Source organism: Meriones unguiculatus, chromosome 5 (assembly GCF_030254825.1).
Source record: "Meriones unguiculatus strain TT.TT164.6M chromosome 5, Bangor_MerUng_6.1, whole genome shotgun sequence".
Classification (NCBI taxonomy): domain Eukaryota; kingdom Metazoa; phylum Chordata; class Mammalia; order Rodentia; family Muridae; genus Meriones; species Meriones unguiculatus.
Genome location: NC_083353.1, coordinates 42,902,569 through 42,924,308, shown reverse-complemented (window position 1 = coordinate 42,924,308; position 21,740 = coordinate 42,902,569). Strand labels below are relative to the sequence as shown.

Sequence of the window (21,740 nt, the reverse complement as noted above, 5' to 3'; positions counted from 1 at the left end):
GAAAAAAACTAGGATATCAAATGTAATTTGAATTTTTGTTTGTTTTTGAGACAGGATTTCTCTGTGTATCCTGGACTGTGCTGAACTCCCTTTGTAGACCAGGCTGGTCTCACAGCCATCCACCTGCCTCTGCCTCCCTGAGTGATGGGATTAGACACTAGCCACTGCGCCTGGCACTCAATTTGAATTTTAAACAAGCAGCAGATGTGTTTGGTATGGGGCTCTGCTTTTCCAAAAGGCAAATGCACCTTGGTATTCCGTGTACTGTCTGAAAGTAACCTAGTATCTAGAGACAAACCAGGGCAGTCCCCACTGGGCAGTCGCTATGAAGAGTCTAAGCAGAAATAGGAACAAAGGCCTTTCTCTAACTCAGCTTCCAGATGATTGACAACCATGCCTGTACTCCACCCAGCCAGGCTCCACTAAGGACTGCACAAAGAGCCAGTGAGTGATCAGAACGGCTCCAGATTTCTCAGCTGCAGAAAATCACTATAGCGAATGATTTCAAATCACATGGGATAGTGGCTTCCAACTCACTCTAGCTACCTGACCCAGCTCCCAGGGAGAAGGTTTTCCTCCCAAACACCATCCTTCTTCTAGGCACTTCTAGGGAAGGTGACTCACCAAGTGGACTCCCTAAGAAAGAGGAGGGCACAATGTCCTGGAAACAGGAGAGTGAGGAGTTATCCTTAGTGAAGAGAAAACCCAGGCTAAGAGGTGGGCTGCAAGCCCACAGGGACAGTCTACACAGGAGCTGGAGAAGCAAAAGGGAATCTAGAAAACAAGGGGAACAAGACTCCTTAGACTTGGGAGACATGAGAGACTGCCAAAGAACAGAGAGCTAACTTAGTCAACAGTACTTTCAAAGCCCAACAAGTGAAAACATGAGTCAAGAACTCATCCTGAGTCACTATCATCCTTGCCACTGTAACAAAGTACCTAAGGTCAAGAGCTTATAGTAAGTTTATCCCAGCCCATAGTCTTGGAGGTTCAGTCCACAATACAGGCATTTTAGGCTGGTCAGCAGAACAAAATCCACTACTCTCATGTCCAGGAAACAAGAAACAAAGAAGGCACAGGGATTCCACAATTTCCTTCAAGGACACCCCCCTAAAGACCTTCTAGGCTAAACCTCTTAAAAGGTATCACTTCACTGTGTGCCAGTACTATCAACTTGGTGAGCAAGGCCTTAACACATGGCCCCTTGAGCACAGCTTTCCAAGCCACAGTGGCTCTGTCAGAGCAACACAACAGGCCAGCCCAGGTGGACATTCTGTGTCCAATGAGCCATTGGAAGCTGGGTGGACTGCAGTGGAGCTAACCGTCCACTATCAGCCCAGAGAGCCAGTGAGAAGAGAGAAGACTGTCACATTTATCCACAGATGCAATTTGCCCCGGCACATGCTCCGTGGGCAGAGGAAGTGATGAGACTGCTGATGGGAAATGAAGGCCTGGAGAGAGCACTGCCATCTTGAGATTCCACTGACAAGTTCACATGTGGTTTATTGTTTGAGACAGGGTCTCACTGTGGAGCTCTGGTTAGGCTGGCCTGAAACTAAGAGATCTGCCTGCCTCTGCCTCCTGAGTACTGGGACTAATGCCACCACATCTGGTTTTTAGCTTTTCTTTTAACCGTGCCTGTGCACTTGCCCACATAGGCTAGGAGAGGACATGAGATCTCCTAGAGCTGGAACTACAGGCAGTTGTGAGCTGCCTGATGTGGGTTCCGGGAACCTAACTGGGGTTCTCTGTAAGAGCACTGAAACATCTCTGCAGCCCACCATGAGGTAATTGTAACAAAGTGAATGTGCTCCATAGTTTCAGGTTACACCAGCTACAGAAGCAGATGGCGTAGGAAACTGGCCCAACTTAAGGGTGTGAGAGAGGGTAGGGTGCGTGGGAACGCCTGTGCCGAGCTACAAGGGCTGCGTGGGACGCGCGTGCTCCAAGACAAGGCTGGGAGGCCGGGAGGAGCGGAGAGCAAGCCCAGCGGCAGGACAGTGCAGCAACGGGGAGGACAGAGCTGGAGGCCAGGTTGGGGGCAGCAATTTGCAGAGAGCTACAAATCTGAACACCGGACTGTGTTGGAGAGCTACAAATGTGAACACTGAAGTGTGGCTTCCAGGGGCTTGATGATTTCCCCACATTCTCTTACCAGTAGAATACCATGGATTTTAGCAGAATATATGACCTTTTGAAATAATGACTATACATCCAGATTTGGTGCTTCTGTTCCTAGACAAAACTCAAGAGAAATAAAAACACAGCTACTCAAGGACATGTATGAAAATATTCATGGTAGTGTTAAACAAACAAACAAACAGTCTAATCGGGCTGGAGAGAAGGCACAGCAGTTAAGAGTAGTGTGTGCTCTTCGAGTTCCTGAGTTTGAGTCCCAGCAACCATACGGTGGCTACCAACCATCTATACTGGGATCTGATGCCCTCTTCTGGCATTCAGGTGTACATGCAGATAGAGCTCTCATAATGTAAAATAAATAAACATATCTTAAATAAATAAATAAATAAAAGCCTAATCCAGAAGTGTGTCATCAACAGCAGCATGACCGATTGTGGATTACAGAGCAAAGAAGAGAGGAAACGTACAGACAAATTCTACACATAAGGCTGAAAGGATTCTTTGGAATGCTGCCATTTTTTCAGTTCCAGAAGAGGTACTCTGTAGTGACTGACAAGACATCCGGACAGTAGTTACGCAGAGGGTAGTCACCTTCCTTGGGGGCTGCACAGGAAAGCCCACAGGAGCCCTGAGGGATCCTGTGCACACACATGTACAAATTTATCAACATGCATCCACTCTGTGTACTTTACCAGTGTCAACATGTGCACCCTAGCGACCCCTTTGTTCCCTTTCAACCCAGTGTCTTCACAAGCTAGGAGCCAAATTTCAGGACCCAAGAAGTCCAGGACCTGTAAAATCTCACTAACGTGACCACCTAAACCCAAGTTGGACAAAAGACATGACAAAGTGCATGGGGGAGAGACCAAAAGGCCTCAAAGAACAACAGGCACTAAAATAATGCTAAGAGCAAGGAAAAAAAAGTCTTCTCCAGGGAATAGCCCCCAAAGTGGTTATCCAACATCAGATACATAGGAAAAACATACATACAATATACACACTGAGGAGGTTATGTTTGGGGATATCTACACACACACATATAAACAGTTAATGAAATAGAAGCCATGAATTTGAAAGATAGCAAGGAGGTGTATAAGGGAAGGTCTGGAGGTAGAAAAGGGAGAATTGATGTATTGTAATCTCAAAAACAAATAAATATAAGAAGTCCAGGGTGGAGACACATACAGCTCAGGGGTCACTGGCCTAGTGTGCTCCAAGCCTGGGATTTCATCCCAGTATCACACTCCTTTCCACTCCTCCAATAAAGAGATGGAAAATAAAAGGTTCAATACCATCTCCTACTTTTGTCATTATGCATTTTCATATTATCTATTGGGAATTCCAAGTTTTTCACATAGAAATGCTTTCATTTTTCAAGCAGTATACCTGTTTTGTTTTTTTCCTCTATATATGATCTTCCGCTTGTTTCAAACTATCCTTTGTCTATGTGAATTAAAAGCAAATATTGAGCCCAGCACAGTGGCACACACCTACAATCCCAGCCTTCACAGAGGCAGAGCATTGAGAATCAGGCCAGCCTGGTCTACAAAGTAAATCCAGGACAATAAAGAATACATAAAGTACACAAAGAAACTCTGTCTCAAAGAAACAAAAAGAAAGACAAAACAAAACCAAACAAATGGGTCCATACTATGTTGGTGTGTCAAAACATTTTCACTTCTATAATGGTGCTGAAAACTTTGACAATATCTCTGAGCTGTTTTTGTTTGTTTTCCCGAGATGTGACATTAAACTGCACCTTAAAACAACAAAAACCACTGGGAGAAGTGTTGGGGGTCTGGGTGTACACATGTGGAGGTCTTAGGACAATTCTGTAGACTTGGTTCTCTTCTTCCACCTTTGTGTGGGCTCCAGGGACTGAATTCAGGCCATCAAGCCTCCACGGGAACACTGCAGTACTGAATGAGAACACTTTACCCCAGGGTCAACTTACTGGCCTCGGCCTATCTTATCCTTACCATGGTAACACTCTGGGAACTCTTTCTTGTTTAGAGATTTTGCTTTGAGAAAAGGTATCTTGTAGCCTAGGCTGTCCTTGAACTGCTCATCCTCTTCCCTCAGGCCCTGAGTTCTAGGACTGCAGGCCAGACTCTAGGAAGCTTTTATTCTTGAAATAGTCAATGTATGAAATTTACTAGGTTCTCTTCGATTTTCTTATCATTGATGATTAAAATTTTTCACTCAAGCAACAAGTTCTAACAGTATTTTGAGGAAACAGATATGCATAGCACTATAATCTTTTTTGGTAAGTGCTATCATTTATTTTGTGAGCACTGAACACAGGGCCTCACACATTAGACAAGCATTTTGCCAAAGAGGGAGTTACTTTCTCAGGTCTACTTTCACTTTCAACAAAATTTTTGAACCAACTGTCCTGTCACCAACATAATATGCTCAAATTCTTGGCTAAGGAGAAAAAGGGAAAAAAAATCAAGCTATATTTTATTCCAGAATGTTTTGTAAAATATAAATTTTATTTTTTGCTTAGTTCTTGTAGTAACAAAACAAGTTGCAGTCTGGAATTCATTACTATTTTAACTTCTTTGTTAAGTTAAACAAGATTCAAATTTATGTTTACTGTATTTTAACATACCATATCAAGCTGCTCAGCCGTTAAGATCACTGGTTGCTTTTCCAGAGAACCTGAGTTCAGTTCTCAACAGCCTCATGAGCTGGCGCCCTCTTACAGCCTCCAAGGGCACCTGCAATCACACTTAATCGAACACACAATAAAAAATAAATCTCAAGGAAATACTTAATTAAAACTTTAGATTTTATTGTCTGTGCTAGGCATGTTTCTAGTATTTAATAATAAAATCTTTGAAATGTGTAAAGGCAAAAACAGCGCACACCTGTTTAAAAAACTCACATTGTGGACAGGTGTGGTGGCGCTAGTCCCAGCACTCAGAAGGTGGAATTAGGTTGGATCTCTGTGAGTTTGATGCCAGCCTAGTCAAAGTAATGAATTCTGCGACAGTCAGGGCTACATAGAGAGACCTGTTTAAAAAAAAAAATAAAAAACAAAACAAAAACCTCACATTGTGCTAACACAGTAATTGTTAGTGGTTTCTCTAACCCCACCAGTATTTATGTAACAACATGCAACTTAATGCCAAATTAAACTGAAATGTCCTATTAATGACACAGGCCGAGCTGTCAAGAGTGTTACTCAAGACATGGCCACCGCAAACATTCTCCGTGGAAGTCAGGGCTTGGCTGCATGAAACCTAACCTCAGCACTCAAGGCGCACAGCAAGAAGTCTATTTCTGACTTAACACACAGCACTGAATTCAAAGATCTGTCTAAAAATCAAATTCCACGTTGCCCCACCTCGCCTCGTCCCCTTCACACAGCCTTTGCTCCAGCTCAGCAGGATTCCTATCCCTGAAGATCTGGAGCAGACAGGCTTGGCTCGGCTTCTTCATCTCTCTTAACTCTCCAGTTTCATAGAACAAGCCGGGCAAAGGGCCTTCTCGGAAAGCCCAGCGCCGCGGCCCACACGGAGCCGCCGGACATCTGCCCACCGTCCTCAAATGCAGGAGCCAAGGCTTCCTCAGCCCACCACACTCAGGACAGGAGGCTTGCTGTTCTGTCGCGCGGGTCTCGCAGCAGCCGAGGCCTACGGGGTCGTGACATCACTGGCACTGAAGGCCACCGACACAGAAAGCCGAATCGCCTGCTCAGTAGGGCCTTAACCATGGTGAAACTACCTGATTCAGTCCGGCCTTCCGGCCGAGTCTGCGCAGCTGCACACGCCCAGTTCCGGCGTGCCCCGCCAGTCATCTTCCCGATAGCCCCTCCGCTCCCGCTGCATGCCGGGAGTTGTGGTCTTGGCGCAGGCGCCGCAGTGAGCGCGCGTGGCAGGAAGCGGAAGCGGTCGGTGACCCTTTCCCGGCCCCGCCTCGCCGCGCCGCTCGCCGCCGGGCTATCACTGACGTGTCTCTCGGCTCAGGAAACCTGCTCCGCCGCTCGCGGCGTCGCCTCACTCGAAGTGGAGCGCAGTCGGAGCAGGACGTGGATTTGGATCACCCGCCGCCATGGCGAGTGAGTCCCCTGAGGCAGCCCCGGCGCAGCTTTCCCCGTTTGGGCGCCCGCTGGCCGAGCTGCGCGTTCCCTACGGAACGCGGCCTGCCCCGGTACCCCTTGTCCTCGCACCCCCCAGACGGAGCCCTCTGGGTCCCCATGCCCGCATTCCGCTCGTGCCGGCCTCCCTCAGTTGCTCGTAGGTTACTGTGTACCTAACAATTTTTCTTTCTGTTTCTTCCATCAAAGTCAAATTTCTGGAAGTCATCAAGCCATTCTGTGTCATCTTGCCGGAAATTCAGAAGCCAGAGAGAAAGGTAAGTTCCCCAGATGGTGGTCAAAGAAGCCATACAAAACTGGGTGCTGGAAGTTTACAGTACAATTAAAAATGGCTTCAGCACACCGAATGGAAACTGCCCTTCTGGAGTGTAGCTGTGTGTGATGGGATATTCACGGGAGCTGTTGAAAGATGACCTGCTTGTGTGGGAATTTTTACGAAACCATCTTGTTTCATTTGGAGCATCCTTAGTGGATGGTGGTGGTGAACAAAGCCTTCGATTTGCCTGGTCCAAAAGTGGGTCCGAGCAGTGATTGAATAAGACCTCAGATAGGACTCCAGCTTGAATTACCCTGTCTTCTTCACCTCCAGCAGGAGCAGATCTTGGGGCGTTTGTTTCGTCTGGGAGGTGACTTCAGTATCTAGTTTTCAAAGGAAAAGGCCAGTCATGTTAATCGATGTAAACCTGTTTGTATTTGGTGGGGGGGTGTGCCCTGCCCCAGCGTGAGGATAACTGCTGTAATGAGGTCTGCTGCCCTTGACAGCAGGTGCGTTAAAACTAGGAAAGATAGAAACGTAGCACCGTGTAAATCTTAAATCTTAATTAGAATTTCCATGGCTGTTAGCTTCAGCCCAAGAATAAATGTTCTAATGTGAGATTGCCCAGTGAAGGAAAGGCCAGGCCTATGGGTAACAGAAAACAGTAAATCCACTTTGAATCCCTGTTTTTACAGACTATGTCATACATTCACATTACTGTCTACTCCTATTTTTTTTTTTTTTTTTTTTTTTGTTACTTAAGATAGTTACTTATGTACAAATGCCTTGTTGTGTCCCTGCTGCCTTTGACATGTTGATGTCCAAAGCTTTACCTGCTCTACCTCAGTGCAAAGCATCTGGCTCAAGGGCCAAGAAGCCACCCTTTACATTTTTTCTTCATAGCCCTGTGACTTTGGCCTGGCAGAACAAGGGAAATGGGAAGTATGTAGAAGGTACAACTTGGCCTAATCGGGGAGTAAGTCTGATAGGGGTTTGAAAAAAGACGAGAAGTTGCCTTGATGGTACAGAAAGGATTCCTGGCAAATAATTCCTGGTTTCCTAACACAGTGAAGACAGAGTATCAGTGCCCTTAGATGGTAGGTTGTTAGGTGCAGTTCTTATTGATTTTAAATGTAAAGGCGAAGAAAAGCACAGGGACGATGAATGAGATGGACTAGGCAAAGAAATGGCCTTGGCAGTAAGGGAGAGGCCTGGAGTGTGGCTTGGGGGCCCTTGCAGTAGAGGGTGAATCATGGTACTGAATGAGGGTGGGTTGGGACTATTTCAGAGGCAGCAGATCCAGGACTTAGATGAAAAGCTTTTGATGTTTTGCTCTTAAATGACCAGGAGAGGAGGCTTTCTCGTTTAAAATAGTCTTTAAAATTTGTCTTCTTTTTTTCCTAACAGATTAATTACATGGGCTGGGAAAATGGCTAGTGATAGACATGCTGGCCCTATGTCCCGTGTCCATCACTATAATAGATAGTATGCGAACATGTTGATTATAAGCTTGTCTTTCTGGGTCCTGTGAAATAGTGTTGCTTCTCCCTGGTTAGGTGCTGAGTTCTGGGTGTGGTGGATGACAGGTGGAAAAGGCAATGTTCTTGAGGGAAAGAGGAGGATTGTGAGTTCCCCAGCTCCCTCTGCGGGGTCTGAGCTTTGAATTCACATTACTCATAGAGTCCAGTACTATCGTTTTTCAAATGACCATGCACAGAGGACTTGGGCACTGACTGACACACTTGTGGTTGGCACTTGTTGGCCTTTTTTTTTTTTGGCATTACATTCACTTTGTATCATTAGTCTTTAGCTGTCTGTTAAGCCTGTCTAAAACTGTCTAAAGCCAGTGTGGTAGTGGGGTCAGGCACTACTGAAGAGCTCTCACTACCTAGTGACAGAGGTCTCATGACCAGGAGAGAACAACGGGTTTCTAGTCAGGCTAGATAGTAAAGTGATTTGTGTCTGCTAGTTAACTTATTCAATTTGTCACCTCTCTGGTTGTTGTGACAACGTTCCTGACAAAAACAATGGAAGGAAGGAAGAAAGGATGGTGTTTGAGCTCACTCTTCAAGGGTAGTTCATTACAGCAAGAGATGCATGACAGCAAGAACTTAAGGTACATTGGTCACGCTGCAGCCCAGGTCAGGAGACAGGGACAGCTGATGCTGGAGCTCAGCTTACTTTCTCTTTTTTATTTAATTCTGCATTCTAGCTCATGGATTGGTACCACCCACATTTAAAGTCGGGTCTTCCTGCTTCCATGAACTCAGTCCAGAAACTCCTCCATAGTCATACCCAAATGTTTGTTTCCATGGTGATTCTGAAGTTGACAAGGTTAACCCATCACACTTACACACCTGGGTGGGGTGAAGATAAACGGCTGCTGTTGGCCTTAGTGTCCTCCTCCAGTGTCATCACAGGCGTTACTCTTGATTCACTTACGGATCAGTCCCACATTCTAAAATAGTTGAATCCAGAGTAAGAAAATTGTTAGTGGTGTATTGTACGGAAGCAGGTGCTGTGCTACAAAAAGCTTTTCTATTCTATGAGCCAATCTCTCCGCAGTGTTCATCCGTCTTGATTCTCGGCTGTTCCTGTGAATGGTTAAGAGCATAGCTTTGGGCACAAAATCACTTCAGCTGCGGGATTTGGGACAAATTAAACTTTCTTGGTCACTTTGCTCATTTTCACATAAAGATAATCTGTGCAATGGGAGGATTATCTGAGATAAAGAGCAACAGGGTCTTGGACAGAGAGCACATATGATATATATATATATATATATATATATATATATATATATATATATATGCTACTTATGGTGTGTGTTTGGTGCACATTTGAGCAGCTCAGATAAATGGGGAATGATACCTTATTTAGGTTCATCTGTGTTTGCCTATCTAATAACATTACTTTCATTTATTCCCTCCCAGATTCAGTTTAAGGAGAAAGTGTTGTGGACAGCCATCACCCTCTTCATCTTCCTAGTATGCTGCCAGGTGAGCTCTGCTTTAGTGTTGGAGGGGTTGAGTGGGCTGGAATCATGTGTGTGATGCCTGCTCTCTGCCTGTTTCCAGATTCCCCTGTTTGGCATTATGTCTTCAGACTCAGCCGACCCTTTCTACTGGATGCGAGTGATTTTGGCCTCTAACAGAGGTAGGACTCTGCTCACACAACCTTTCCCTGCATAGTGAAGATGAGCCTGGTTTACATCAGTTACAGGCTTTGGCTTATAGGGATCTCAGAAAGTCTGTGAAGATGTGTAGCTTAGAAAATAGAGGACACTGGTGTGGAAGAGTAATGCAGCATTTGCTGATGAAAGCATCCTGTTGGGTCTGAATGCAATGCAGAACCTGCAATAACAAGATAAGGCTGCATTGTAGAAAATTGCCTAAAACCGGGAAAAACTAGAATACTTTTGAAATACCTGAAGTGATAACATTCTTTAGGAGGTATAATTTGTTTCTCAGCTGAATCTTTTTCATACCTATAGGTTACAGTGTCACTATCTCCAGAAAAAAAACAAAACAAAACCGATTTTGTAAGCCCTGACAATTTACCTATGGGCACAGTAAGGATTTTGAATATGTTGATATTGCATTAGATTACCTCATTTAAAAATACAGTACACATTACATTAGAAATCAGAAGTATGACTGGTTGTAGCATAATGAAAGCGGGAGTTTATTCACAGCCAGATACAGTTGTGCTGGCACCTTTGCAGACTCTGGGAATGCCTTGAATGTTGTCCTTTCTTAGGAACTGGTGGGGAGACTAGCCTGTCTTCTCTCTGTGAGGCTAGAGTAAATCTGTTGCTGAATTGAAATGCAGCAGTCTGGGTAACGTGACTGCCTGAGCAGAATGAGATGTTGCGGGGCAGGGTGAATAGAATGCAGTAAGCTGTGCTCGCTGGTCTTTGGAGGTGGTTCTGTAAGTTAAATGCTGCTAACAAACTGAAGCTGTTGAACCTCTAGTGCTGTTCGTTGTATCTGACTATGTTCTTCCAAGCTAATGTTGGCTGTGTCTTTGCTCTAGGTACCTTGATGGAGCTGGGCATCTCTCCTATTGTTACCTCTGGCCTTATCATGCAGCTCTTAGCTGGTGCCAAGATAATTGAAGTTGGGGACACCCCAAAAGACCGAGCTCTCTTCAATGGAGCCCAGAAGTGTAAGAAACATCGTACATAATGTTCTGATGTCCACAATTGAGAAGGGGAATTTGCTGTAAAGCTCCTGGGATTAAAGCAGTTATGCTCTGTGCTCTGACCTCCTTGGCTGCCCCTCCTCATGCACTCCATGATCTGCACATGGAAGGAGCAGGGCTGGTAGCTCATTTCTTTACTGTGTAGTTTGCACTCACACCAGAGCCTCAGTGAACAAAGCTGAGGGATCGTTGTGCAGCCGCTTAGTTATGCCGGGTGTTTTCTTATATGTGTGAAAGGGGGGTTAAGGGAGGAGAGGACACTCTTCTATGTCCCATACTCCTTACCAGCTTATGAAGTGAAGGAAGTGAGGTGGCCATTCTGAAGGCTCAGTTTTCCATCTGTAAAGGGGGAAAAAGGGGTTGTTAATGATGTTTTCCATTCAGCAATTGATAAGTGTTTCTGGTAACCATGGCTAGCCACTAACATCAGTGTCCTACCTTTGAACTGTAATAGCCTATTTTATTCAGGAAAAGTTTTCAAACCTTTTTCTGTCTTAAGAATTCAGGAGTATCGGGCTAGGTGTATGGCTCAGTGGTAGAGCACTTGTAGCACGCCCAAATCCCTGGGTTTGTTTGATTGCTGATAATCAATCAGGGTTACTGAACAATTTTATGTTTTACCTTTTTTTTTAATTCATCTGTGTGCATGTGTGTGTATGTGTGTGTGTATGTATCTATGTCAGAAAACAACTTGCAAGTTTGATTCTATCCTTCCATCATGTGGGTTCCAGGCATCTACTCAAACTGTCCATCTTGGCAGCAAGTTTCTTATCTGCTGATCCATCTTGCTGGCCCTGTTTGCTTGGTTGGTTGGTTTTTATTTTGTTTATTTTTTATTGTGTTTGTGTGCATGTGTGTGACACTGCATGTGTGTGAAACAGGTCTGTGTAGAGAAGTCAGAGGAGACTTTGTAGAGTCGGTTTTCTTTCTTCTCTGTGTGGATACTGAGGATAGACCTCAAGCCATTAGGCTTGCATGGCAAGTATCTTACCAGTGTAGACATCTTGGCAGCCCCTGGACTGTTTTGTAAATTTTCAAGTAGAGACAGTAGTCAGTGGACACTTGAAATTTTAAACTGAAATTTAAATCCCCACTCTTATTTAGAACCAACTAATACTAGGAAACCAATAGAATTGTCAGTTCTACTGTGCCTAGAAATGAAATGAATGAGATCTGAGAAACAGTCTACAGAAGGAGCTCTGTCAGGAAATGGGACCAGTAGCCACATCAGTGGCACTGTGGGCTCCCTTTGAAGACATTTGAAATATAAATGTAGATCAGAAGGATTGCTTTTATCTGAAAGGCTTCTGTTCTCTGGACTTGGATCTGAGTGGCAGGTCTTAGAGACGGCCGTGGCCCACTCGTGGCTTAGAGGTCTCCAGATCACTCTGACCTGTGGTGCTCTGGATACTTCAGGGGTGCCAGCACTGCATTGCATCCCTGGTTTTGCTTGGGATTCCATGCTTTTCCTAAGATCATATTTGTCATGCTTCAGCTCCTCCTTCATCACTGAGCAAGAGGTGAGACTGGAGAGCAAGTATGCTTTAGCTGAGGGTGCCTGTGCTGTCTCTCTTTGACAGTGTGACTGTTGAGATGCCTTCTGGAACTCCCTAGAGGCAATGTCGGCACTGTGCTTTTTCTTCTCAGTGCTGGACATTCAGCTGTTCATTAGCAGCCTCCTCTGCTGTGTACTGTGCTGCTTTGAGAACACAGTTCTCTTGGTTTCTAGTGTTTGGAATGATCATTACTATCGGTCAGTCCATTGTGTATGTGATGACGGGCATGTACGGGGACCCTTCAGAGATGGGTGCTGGAATCTGCCTGCTGATCACCATTCAGGTAATTGTTATGCTGTGCCCCCGACCCATACCAAAAATACCAAATCTCACCTGTGCCTTAGAGAAGCTGGAGGTTGTGGGTTTGCCCTTGTTAATCCACTAGTGGAAGGCCAGAGACTTAAACTCACTCTGTTTTTATACTCAAGATTTCTGTTTTTATACGCAAAAACCCAATTATTGGGGAAGAGAGCCATGCCCATTGGGAGCAGTAACATGATCTATTTAAATTTCTTTACTTTTTTTTCTTTCACAGCTCTTTGTTGCTGGCTTAATTGTCCTACTTTTGGATGAACTCCTGCAGAAAGGGTACGGCTTGGGCTCTGGCATCTCTCTTTTCATTGCTACCAATATCTGTGAGACTATTGTTTGGAAGGCATTCAGCCCCACCACTGTCAACACTGGCCGAGGTAAGGACCCTGGGAGCTCATGCCAGAGTTTGGCAGAGGCTCTGTCTGTGGTCTACACAAGCTCCAGGTTTTCTGTGCATCCACAGTATTTCTAAATACAGGTAGGTTTATGATGATGGCAACACACAGCCTAGATTTTCATATGCCTCATCATGGTTGGCATGTCAGATATGAGTGGAGTGTGGCCCCCCTGCTGAGTACGGCATAAACTGTATTACAGGAGTAAGCACCTTCTGTTTCAGCCTTTGTCTTGGGTAGACATCAATTCATGCTCACTTTGTTGACATTGAAATTGTGCACATTCTCACCTTTATTTTGGCAATTTACTCTAGATCGTTTAAAAACAAAAAACTGGAACTACCACACCAGTGCGTTTGCTCGTGCCTGCCCCTGCACCCAGTTCTGTTAATGGTCTGCCGGTGGTGTGAGCACACTCCCTGCTGCTGCCCTGGCTCATGTGCTGAGGCCATGACACAGATCTAGCCAGCTCGTTAGACACTGAAGCAGAAGGATGTTGCAATTGAGGTCAGCCTGCACTGTGTGGTGAGACCGTGCTCTCAGGAAACTAAGCTGAGGGGTACAGCTTTGTGCAAGGTTGAATACCTGGCACCACTGAAAAAGGAAAGGTGACCATGTGAAGCCTGGCATATAGTAGATACGGCTCATACATTAGTACACTATGGTAGAGCCATTAATCGTGCTTGGAAATGACAGTGTTTCTAATAAAAATGTGTAAACACAAAGGAAGTTTTAGAATAAGATTTACTAGGGATTTACTTTTGTCACTAAATGTGTTATTTGTTTAGAAGAATCTCGTGAAAAATATTTGTGCACATTTTCCTAAAATTGAATGCAGAGACAGTTTCTGCCTCCAGAAGCCATACAATCCCATATATCTAATGAGCAAAAGCTATCCTCTAGGAAGATCAAAGGCATATTGGAAGAGACTGGCGCAGTGAAAGGCAGGGCTTGTCAGACTTACAGATGCATGGGTGAACGTGCAGTTGGAGGTCATTGCTTAGAAAGAACATGATAAGGGATGCTGGCATTGGCGATGATAGCAGAGAAGGAAGCAGGGTAGGATGGCCCAGGCTCAGGAGCCAGCAGAGAATGCTGTTGCATTCTGGAGTTGGACAGAGGGTGAGGACTGATGTACTCATACTGCAGAGTACACTGCTGGGGAAGTGCTGTGGCTACCTTGAGCAGACAAGATGTGAAGCACGATTGCTTATTAGGGCTGAGGTGGAAAACTAAGGAGTCACTAAGGGTGTCTCCATGGCCAGGCCTGGAGGAAATTTAGTCTGAATGGGTGATTTGAGTCCCTTGCTGCCAGTTTGTGATGAGCCGCACCAGGCAACCAAGGATGAGAACATCAGTAAGGTACAAGGACCAGAAGTGTACAGAGGACACAGGTCACTTGTAGCCAAAAGGGCTGCTGCAGCTTGGCTGGTTCACCACTGCTGCCTCCCTGGGAATGTGTGCACAGCATGCATGGCGTGTTGCTGAGGTGCTGCTAAGCATATAGAGATGGGCTTGTTTCCAGAGATTGGCAGATGTGACAAACACTGGCATTGCTGGCACACAGTATCCTGGGGATGCTGGGTCACCGTGAGAAAAATAAGGAGGAAAGGGCCACAGGGAATGGTATTACAGCGTTGATCCAGGCATCTCAGTTGAGCAGAGTCTTATATGATATGAGGGAAGCAGCCAGCAGCTCTGCAGCCCTGAGCTGAGGTTGTCCTCACGAGGCTGGAACAGGACAAAAGCAGAGCACTTGGTGGGGAGCTTGGAAAGGCCACTGGGGGTAATCACGAACAATTCTTCTCTCCCCCTGGTCTGCATGGGCCTGCCTCCTCTATTAGAAAAGAGGCTTGTCCTGGCTTCAGCTCCCATATCCCTAAGTACTGAATAGGACATAGGCCACAGCTGAAAGGTAAGAGGGCTTGCTCTAGCCTCTTGCCCTGTAAATATTTGGGAGCCTCTTCCTGCTCCCTTCAGCTTTCAGGAGCCCATCTGTTTGCCAGGCCTGCTTTGGGGCATGACCTGTGGAAAGGGTGGAGACTGTGGTCTCAGGCCTCCTTGTAGGATTAGTATTTGGTGTTTGGACCTGAGGACCCAAGCTTTCCCCACTCTTCCACTGGGTGCAACCCTCTTCAGGATTTATTTGGGCATGAATGCTCATGCTGTCCAGATTCCAAAGCAGGACTTGGCCTTTTCCAGGCAAAATGTGTCACAGATGTATTTAAATTGGTGGTTGCCCTTCCACGTCTGGTGACTTAAGAAAGAGACCAGCCAGCTTATTTCAGAAGAGAACAGCCCAGTGTTGCAGTTTGCTTCTTGGAACTCTTTCACACTTCCTCTCAGTTTGGGTCATTAAAAAGCGAAGAGACAGAGTGAGCACTCTTCATCCTCTACACCTGCATCTTGCTCTGCTCATAGGGATGGAATTCGAAGGTGCCATCATTGCACTCTTCCACCTGCTGGCTACCCGCACAGACAAGGTCCGAGCCCTCCGAGAGGCATTCTACCGCCAGAATCTCCCTAACCTCATGAACCTGATTGCCACCATCTTCGTCTTTGCTGTTGTCATCTATTTCCAGGTGTGTCCAAAGGGAGCTGAGAGGAGGTCTGCTTTGTACAGCAGTCAAAACTCAGCATCCACACTGTCCTCCTGCTTCACAGCTCTCGGCTTTATGACAGTTGTTTTCTAACTTGTCTGAGTAGGACACCGAACTGCTAACTCACTTCTTTTAATTTTACTGACCCCATACTTAGGAGGATTTTTGTATTTGAGGGTTGGTTGGTTGGTTGGTTGTTTCGAGATAGGGTCTATCCAATACTGGTTGGCCTGAAACTTACTAATGTAGACTAGGTTATCCTAAATTCACATAGATTCACCTTCCTTTGCCTCCCAGATGTTGGGATTAAAGGCTTATGCTGCCATGCCCAGCATGCTTTGCAGAATTTTGATATTAACTGAAAGAAATTACAGCAGTTATCCAGATGTGGTGGCTCATTTAAGTGGGTAGGACATAAGACCTAGAGTTCAGGGACAGCCTGGTGTATGTGGCAAGATCCTTCTTTAAAGCAAACAAGGCTGGTCAGATGGCTCAGTAGTACAGGTGATTGTTTCCGAACCTAGTGACCTGAATTCATTTCCCAGGACCCATATGGAAAGAAGTAACTTCTGTATGCTCTCCTTTGATCTCCACTTACACACTATGGCATGCATGAGTCCCCATACGCGCACACACAAACACATTTAAATAAAATCAAAAGGAGGGGCAGCACTGGAAAGACGCGTGTTTGTGACTAGAAATACTTTCCTGAGGCCAGGTAACTCAGTAATGACTCCTGCTGCATCTCAGGCACTGCCTGCTTAGTAACAAATAAGTCAGTCTTAGGGACAAGGCAATGACTGCAGTTGATCAGAGGTTTGAGTCTTCTGTCCCAGGCATTGGGTTTGTGATAGTAAAGAAGAAAGAAGCTCTGGTGTCCAGGGTTTCAGAGGGCTGGGGAGGAACGCTTAGCGTGTTTATGGATGATGAGTGCCTGAGAACCGCTAGTAGAAGGTGCCCGTTCAGGCCTTTCTATACAGGAAAGGAAAGGGCTTGTGCCCTCAGATACCATCACAACTGGGAGTCCATTGGCAGAACTGACAACCGTCACCACCTCTCCTGTGGCCAACCTGACTATTCCAGCCACACTGAGGACAGGATGCAGAATAGGAAAATGAAGGGACATGTGTTTGCCTGTAGGGCTTCCGAGTGGACCTTCCAATCAAGTCGGCGCGTTACCGAGGCCAGTACAACACCTATCCCATCAAGCTCTTCTACACCTCGAACATTCCCATCATCCTGCAGTCCGCTCTGGTGTCCAACCTGTATGTCATCTCCCAGATGCTATCAGCACGCTTCAGTGGCAACCTGCTGGTTAGCCTACTAGGCACCTGGTCGGTGAGTGTCATTGGGTCAGGTAGGATTGTACTGACTCAGCTAGTTGTGGTTTATGGCAGGGTTTCTTAGCTCAGGACCAAATATTCCACTCAAAGGTCTTTTTGAATTGTCTCACTAATGTAGTTCAGTGAGACTGCTGAGGGTGCCGTACGGCACCGTAAGGCTTCATGCTGTGGCATGCTGAAGCAGCATCCAGAAGACTTTCATGTCTTACTCCTAGGACACGTCATCTGGAGGCCCTGCCCGTGCTTATCCAGTCGGTGGCCTGTGTTACTACCTGTCTCCTCCGGAATCATTCGGTTCAGTGCTGGAGGACCCTGTCCATGCGGTCGTGTACATTGTATTCATGCTGGGCTCTTGTGCATTCTTTTCCAAAACATGGATCGAAGTTTCGGGTTCTTCTGCCAAAGATGTAAGTCTAAGTCCACATTCCTGCTAGAGAGCTGGAGTAGCTGTTTACATCCAGGTAGCTCCACCTGTTAACACTTTGTACGTAATAGTTTGTGATGTAAGTGGTCCAGCCTGCAGAGGGACCATCCACTTTGGTAGGGCTTGTTGGAAAGATACACTGTTGTGTGAGTGAGTGCATTGCTACAAGTTAAACATGTCCTCCATGAAGACTGTCAGGGCTGTGGGGGGGGAAATATGGCTGCACATTGGTGGTGCATATATTTAATCCAAGTACTCACTGACAGAGACAGGCAGATCTCTATGAGGTCAAGGCCAGCCTGGTCTACAGTTAAATCCAGGACAGCCAGAGCTACACAGACAAATCCTGTCTCAAAGAAACAAATAAAAAATCTGTAATTGTTAAGTTCCACTGTGAAGCACCCCCTTACCCTGCAGCCTCTGGCTCATGTCCTTCTGCTTGGGTCATGCAGGTTGCAAAGCAGCTGAAGGAGCAGCAGATGGTAATGAGGGGCCACAGGGAGACTTCCATGGTACATGAGCTCAACCGGTAAGTGTGGTCACTAAGCCTGAACACTAGAGATACCCCTGTCCAGAGAAGAAGGCACAGGAGAGGAGACGGACGTACATAGCCAGGGTGCTGAAATTATATGAGACAGTGATAACTGAGCAGTGCTGGCCTAGGCTGCATGGGTCCTGGCACAGATGAAGCCAAGGTACTAGCAAGAGCTGGCCTGGGAGAGGTGTTGAATGTGCAGAAATGAGATCAAACCAGAGGCCAGAGGCTGCCAGGCTCAGCCACAGGTGATGGAGGAATGTAGCGTCACCTTGCAGAGAGATAGATTAGGGCTCCAGGAGAAGCAGGCCACCCTGCATACATCTCCCTCTCCATCACCATTCTGAAGCTGTCTGTTGGTAGGCTGGAAGTTCCTGAGGCTTTCCGCTCAGTCTCTCACTATGGTTGGCTTTGCTATAGTCACTCAGAGCAACCAGATGCTGGGTAGCAAGTGCTCCCTTGAAGCTTGCTGACCTCAGCCACCAAAGGGAACGCCAGAATTGCAAGTTTCCTGTCAATTTCTGAGCCAGGGACAGCAGGGCTTTTCACTTCAGTCCATAACTCTTAAGGCCCCTGACTCAGACTGTCTGAGAGAAAAAGCATAGCAGCTTCTGACATTTTAGACTCCCTATCTTGGCACATCTGCAGATTGTTTGAGTAGCAGAAGAACCAAGATGAAGTGTCTTATGTCTTAGTTTCAGGCTGTTTAAAATCTAGTGCAGCATCATCCACATTTGTATTTGTGCTGGTCACATTCCCCTAGCCCTGTGTGGTTATCTTAATTGGCCTATCAGGCTTTCTGGCTCAGCAGGCAACACAACTGTCTGTCTGTCTCCAGGTATATCCCCACAGCTGCGGCCTTTGGTGGGCTTTGCATTGGGGCCCTCTCCGTCCTGGCTGACTTCCTGGGTGCTATAGGATCTGGAACTGGGATCCTGCTGGCAGTCACCATCATCTACCAGTACTTCGAGATCTTCGTCAAGGAGCAGAGTGAGGTGGGCAGCATGGGAGCCCTCCTCTTCTAAGCCTGTGTGCCCATGGACCAGGGTGAGGGCACAGGCTCCAGAAGCACCCAGGAAGGATGCTCTTACCACTCTGGAGCATGCTACTGTGGCATAGGGACTTTAAAGATTTTTGGTTTTTTGGTTTTTTTTTTTCGTTTGTTTTTGTTTTTTGTTTTTTGTTTTTTTTTTTTCTTCATAGCTTTCATTCCACTGTGTAAAGTGCTAGGAAATTTCCAGTCTGAAATTTTGCTTTTTATTCTGGCATTGGCAAAAAACCAATGGAAGTGACTTGTTAGCTGATGGCCAGAGGGTGGTAATAACCAATTGTCCCCAAATATCCAATGTAATTTTTTTTTTAACTCTTGCACTTCTCAGTGCCTGGCAGCTGCAAGGGTCTCAACTGCTCCTGGGCAGTCTGTGGCCCTGGTTGAAGGAAGCACAAACTAGGAGATGTCTGCATCTCATCTGGGCATGCAGATGGGCGAGGATCTGCCTGTCTGCCATTGCCAGCAAGCAGGGATTGCAGGCATTACCTGGAGCCTAGCCAAGCTAGGTAGATGGGCTTGTGTAAAGGGCCCTCAGGCTTGCTCTCCCCAGTTCCCACTAGAAGGGGCACTCCTGTGGTGGCCACCTCTGTCTTCCTACTGAGAACTTCCTGTTCCAGGTTTTAGAATTTTCTTATTGTTGTTAGGACCAAATATAGACTGGCTCAAGATCTATAAGAAAATCACACCAGGGTTTGGAGATCTCTTAGGGAAGTTGCTTAGAATCTTGTCTGGAGTTAAGGTTTGGGGGGTAACAGGTAACATGGGGCTGGTTTAGGAGATGTAGGCCTATAGGAGAGGCCCCTCTCAAGACAGATACTGCCTAGCAGCAAGGATGCAAGGCTGCGGTTTGGGGTCAGAGCAACTAGAAATTCTTTAACTTACTGTAAGACACAGGAGGATCCAGGTTGTTGACATAGCAGGGAAGAGCCAGGGGAATGTGCAGCCATGTAGTCCACCAGCAGCAGGCCACCTGGGTTCACCACACCTCAATGGACACAGCAAATGCCTCCCTGACCCAGGGCTCCTAGGGACTCTTGCTGCTATGCTTGCCAGCAAATGGCAATCAAGGGACAGTTAGCTACTTGCCCCGACACAGGTCAGCAGCAGGGCCACATCCCTTGCCCACAGCCCAGGACTCACACCATATCACACGTGGCCTTGTCTAGACCCAGTCCTGAGCAGAGGAGCCTGGTGCCCTCCCAGTCCACAGGGTCTTCCCACTGCCCCTCCTCTGCCACTGCCACAGAGCAGCAGGACCCCCACCTACCCTAGGGACTCTCACAGCTTCTGGCAAGCAGGTCTCTGGGCTGTGCCGGGGAGTCAGGCTGAGGAGCCCACAGCCTCACCTGCTGCTGTAGCTGTCAGCTGGGCCTGGTGGCCTGTGGTGGATGGTCACCATTATTGAGTGAGTGGGAATGGCCTGGCTTCAGAGAGGACTGTCACTGTGGACACCAAAATGGCTTAACTGAGATACAGTGAAAACATGACAAATAAACCGACTTTTTACAAGTTGCCTCGTCATCTTTGTAAACTAAGAGCAGAGTACTCGTTCAGCAGCGTTGGAGGTGACCAGGGTTATCAGCTAACCTGTGACCTCCTGGGAGCTACTCCTCCACACGCTGCCTGCCACCCCCTCTCCTCTGCCCCCACTCCTGGGAAAGGGAGGCATGGGGCTGGGACAGTGATATCCTGTGCACCAGCAGGAGTGAGACTCTCCTAGGACAGCAGTGCACTCCTGGCTCCTGAGGGGCACTGGAGTGGGCTGCCGAGCCAGGTAGGTGGCACAGTTGGTAGGAGCCTATGGCTCTAATTGTTCAGGCCCAGAGCACAGTTGGTCACTAAGGAGGCTTGGTGTCTGAGGCTGCTCTGGAACTAGACCCACAGCCACGGCAGATGTGTGCAGGCCAGGGCCTGATGGGAACAGGTGGCCTGGTTGGTACACCTTGGAACAGCCTGCCAGCAGCTTCCTGCTTGCATACCTATGCAAGGGACAGGCTATTTGCCCTTATTAAGCCTGGCTGGTGCTTCCTTAGTCACCCTTGAGGGACAGGTGACAGAGCAGTCCTTGGACAGGACTAAGGGTGTGCACAGCAGGCCCCCTGCACATGCTGTTCTGGACAGTTCTGGAACCTCTGCTGTGCTGAGCCAGGCAGGCTGTCCCCTAAGACTGTTTGGTGGCAGATGCTTGGCCTCAGTTGTGCTGCTTAAGATGGCTCAGGCACAGCTGGGTAGCCACATCAGCCCTGCATTGCCAACCACAGAGCTGCTGAACCTAGGATGGGAGCACAGCTGGAAGGGTGGGGGCTGGCAGCAGGTTACTCTTGGCCTCTGGAAACCCTCTCACTCTCTGGAGGGTCTGAGCCCCTTGCTCCCTGGGTACTTGAGGCTATGTCTACCAGAGACCCTTCTAGCAGTTTGTCTCCACATACTAGGCTTGGCCTCTGGTCTGAGGCTCCCTTCCTACTGCTTACCTTCTGGTGTCCTCCAGGCACCTCTGCTGGGCCCTAGTGGGACCAGGTAGATGGAGATTGTCTAGGTCTATGAATTTGACATGCCATAGAGTCAACCTAGAAAAGGAACCTGTGGGAATGTGAAAAACCCCTGCTCACCTGTGAGAGCTGAGTTCATTAGTTGAGTTAGGAAGGCCCACCCTAAATGTGCACACCTCTCATTGGCTGGGTCCTGAGCTGCTAAGACAAGCCAGCAGAGCAGGGGCAGTCATCTGACTGGACGCAGTGTAACCAACTCCTTCGAACTGCTGCCTTGACTTCCCTGAGACAGATAACTAATAAACCATGTCACCTGTGCTCCCTGTAACCCT

General features: G+C 47.1%; 1 protein-coding gene and 1 long non-coding RNA gene across 2 annotated transcripts; one reads left to right on the top strand and one right to left on the bottom strand.

Moving 5' to 3' along the window:
* Positions 1-4,613: 4,613 nt before the first annotated feature.
* LOC132654222 (uncharacterized) lies at positions 4,614-5,865 on the bottom strand. Its single transcript, XR_009591875.1, has 2 exons — positions 5,030-5,865; positions 4,614-4,873 (listed from the first exon to the last, which is right to left on the bottom strand). It is a non-coding gene; the product is annotated as an uncharacterized LOC132654222 (long non-coding RNA).
* Positions 5,866-6,047: 182 nt separating this feature from the next.
* Sec61a1 (SEC61 translocon subunit alpha 1) lies at positions 6,048-20,428 on the top strand. The gene is made up of 12 exons (XM_021659211.2): positions 6,048-6,205; positions 6,434-6,501; positions 9,434-9,499; positions 9,578-9,656; positions 10,536-10,667; positions 12,433-12,542; positions 12,795-12,948; positions 15,388-15,548; positions 16,707-16,904; positions 17,125-17,316; positions 17,786-17,862; positions 18,707-20,428. The coding sequence occupies exons 1-12, from the start codon at positions 6,199-6,201 to the stop codon at positions 18,891-18,893; spliced, it is 1,431 nt and encodes a 476-aa protein (XP_021514886.1). The 5' UTR covers positions 6,048-6,198; the 3' UTR covers positions 18,894-20,428.
* The last annotated feature ends 1,312 nt before the right edge of the window (positions 20,429-21,740 follow it).

What these genes read in the sequence shown, in the direction of transcription:
- Sec61a1 (XM_021659211.2), top strand. An exon ending in GCCTACTAGGCACCTGGTCG is followed by an intron (nt 16,905 to 17,124) that starts GTGAGTGTCATT and finishes TCTTACTCCTAG; the next exon opens with GACACGTCATCTGGAGGCCC. An exon ending in ATGGTACATGAGCTCAACCG is followed by an intron (nt 17,863 to 18,706) that starts GTAAGTGTGGTC and finishes GTCTGTCTCCAG; the next exon opens with GTATATCCCCACAGCTGCGG.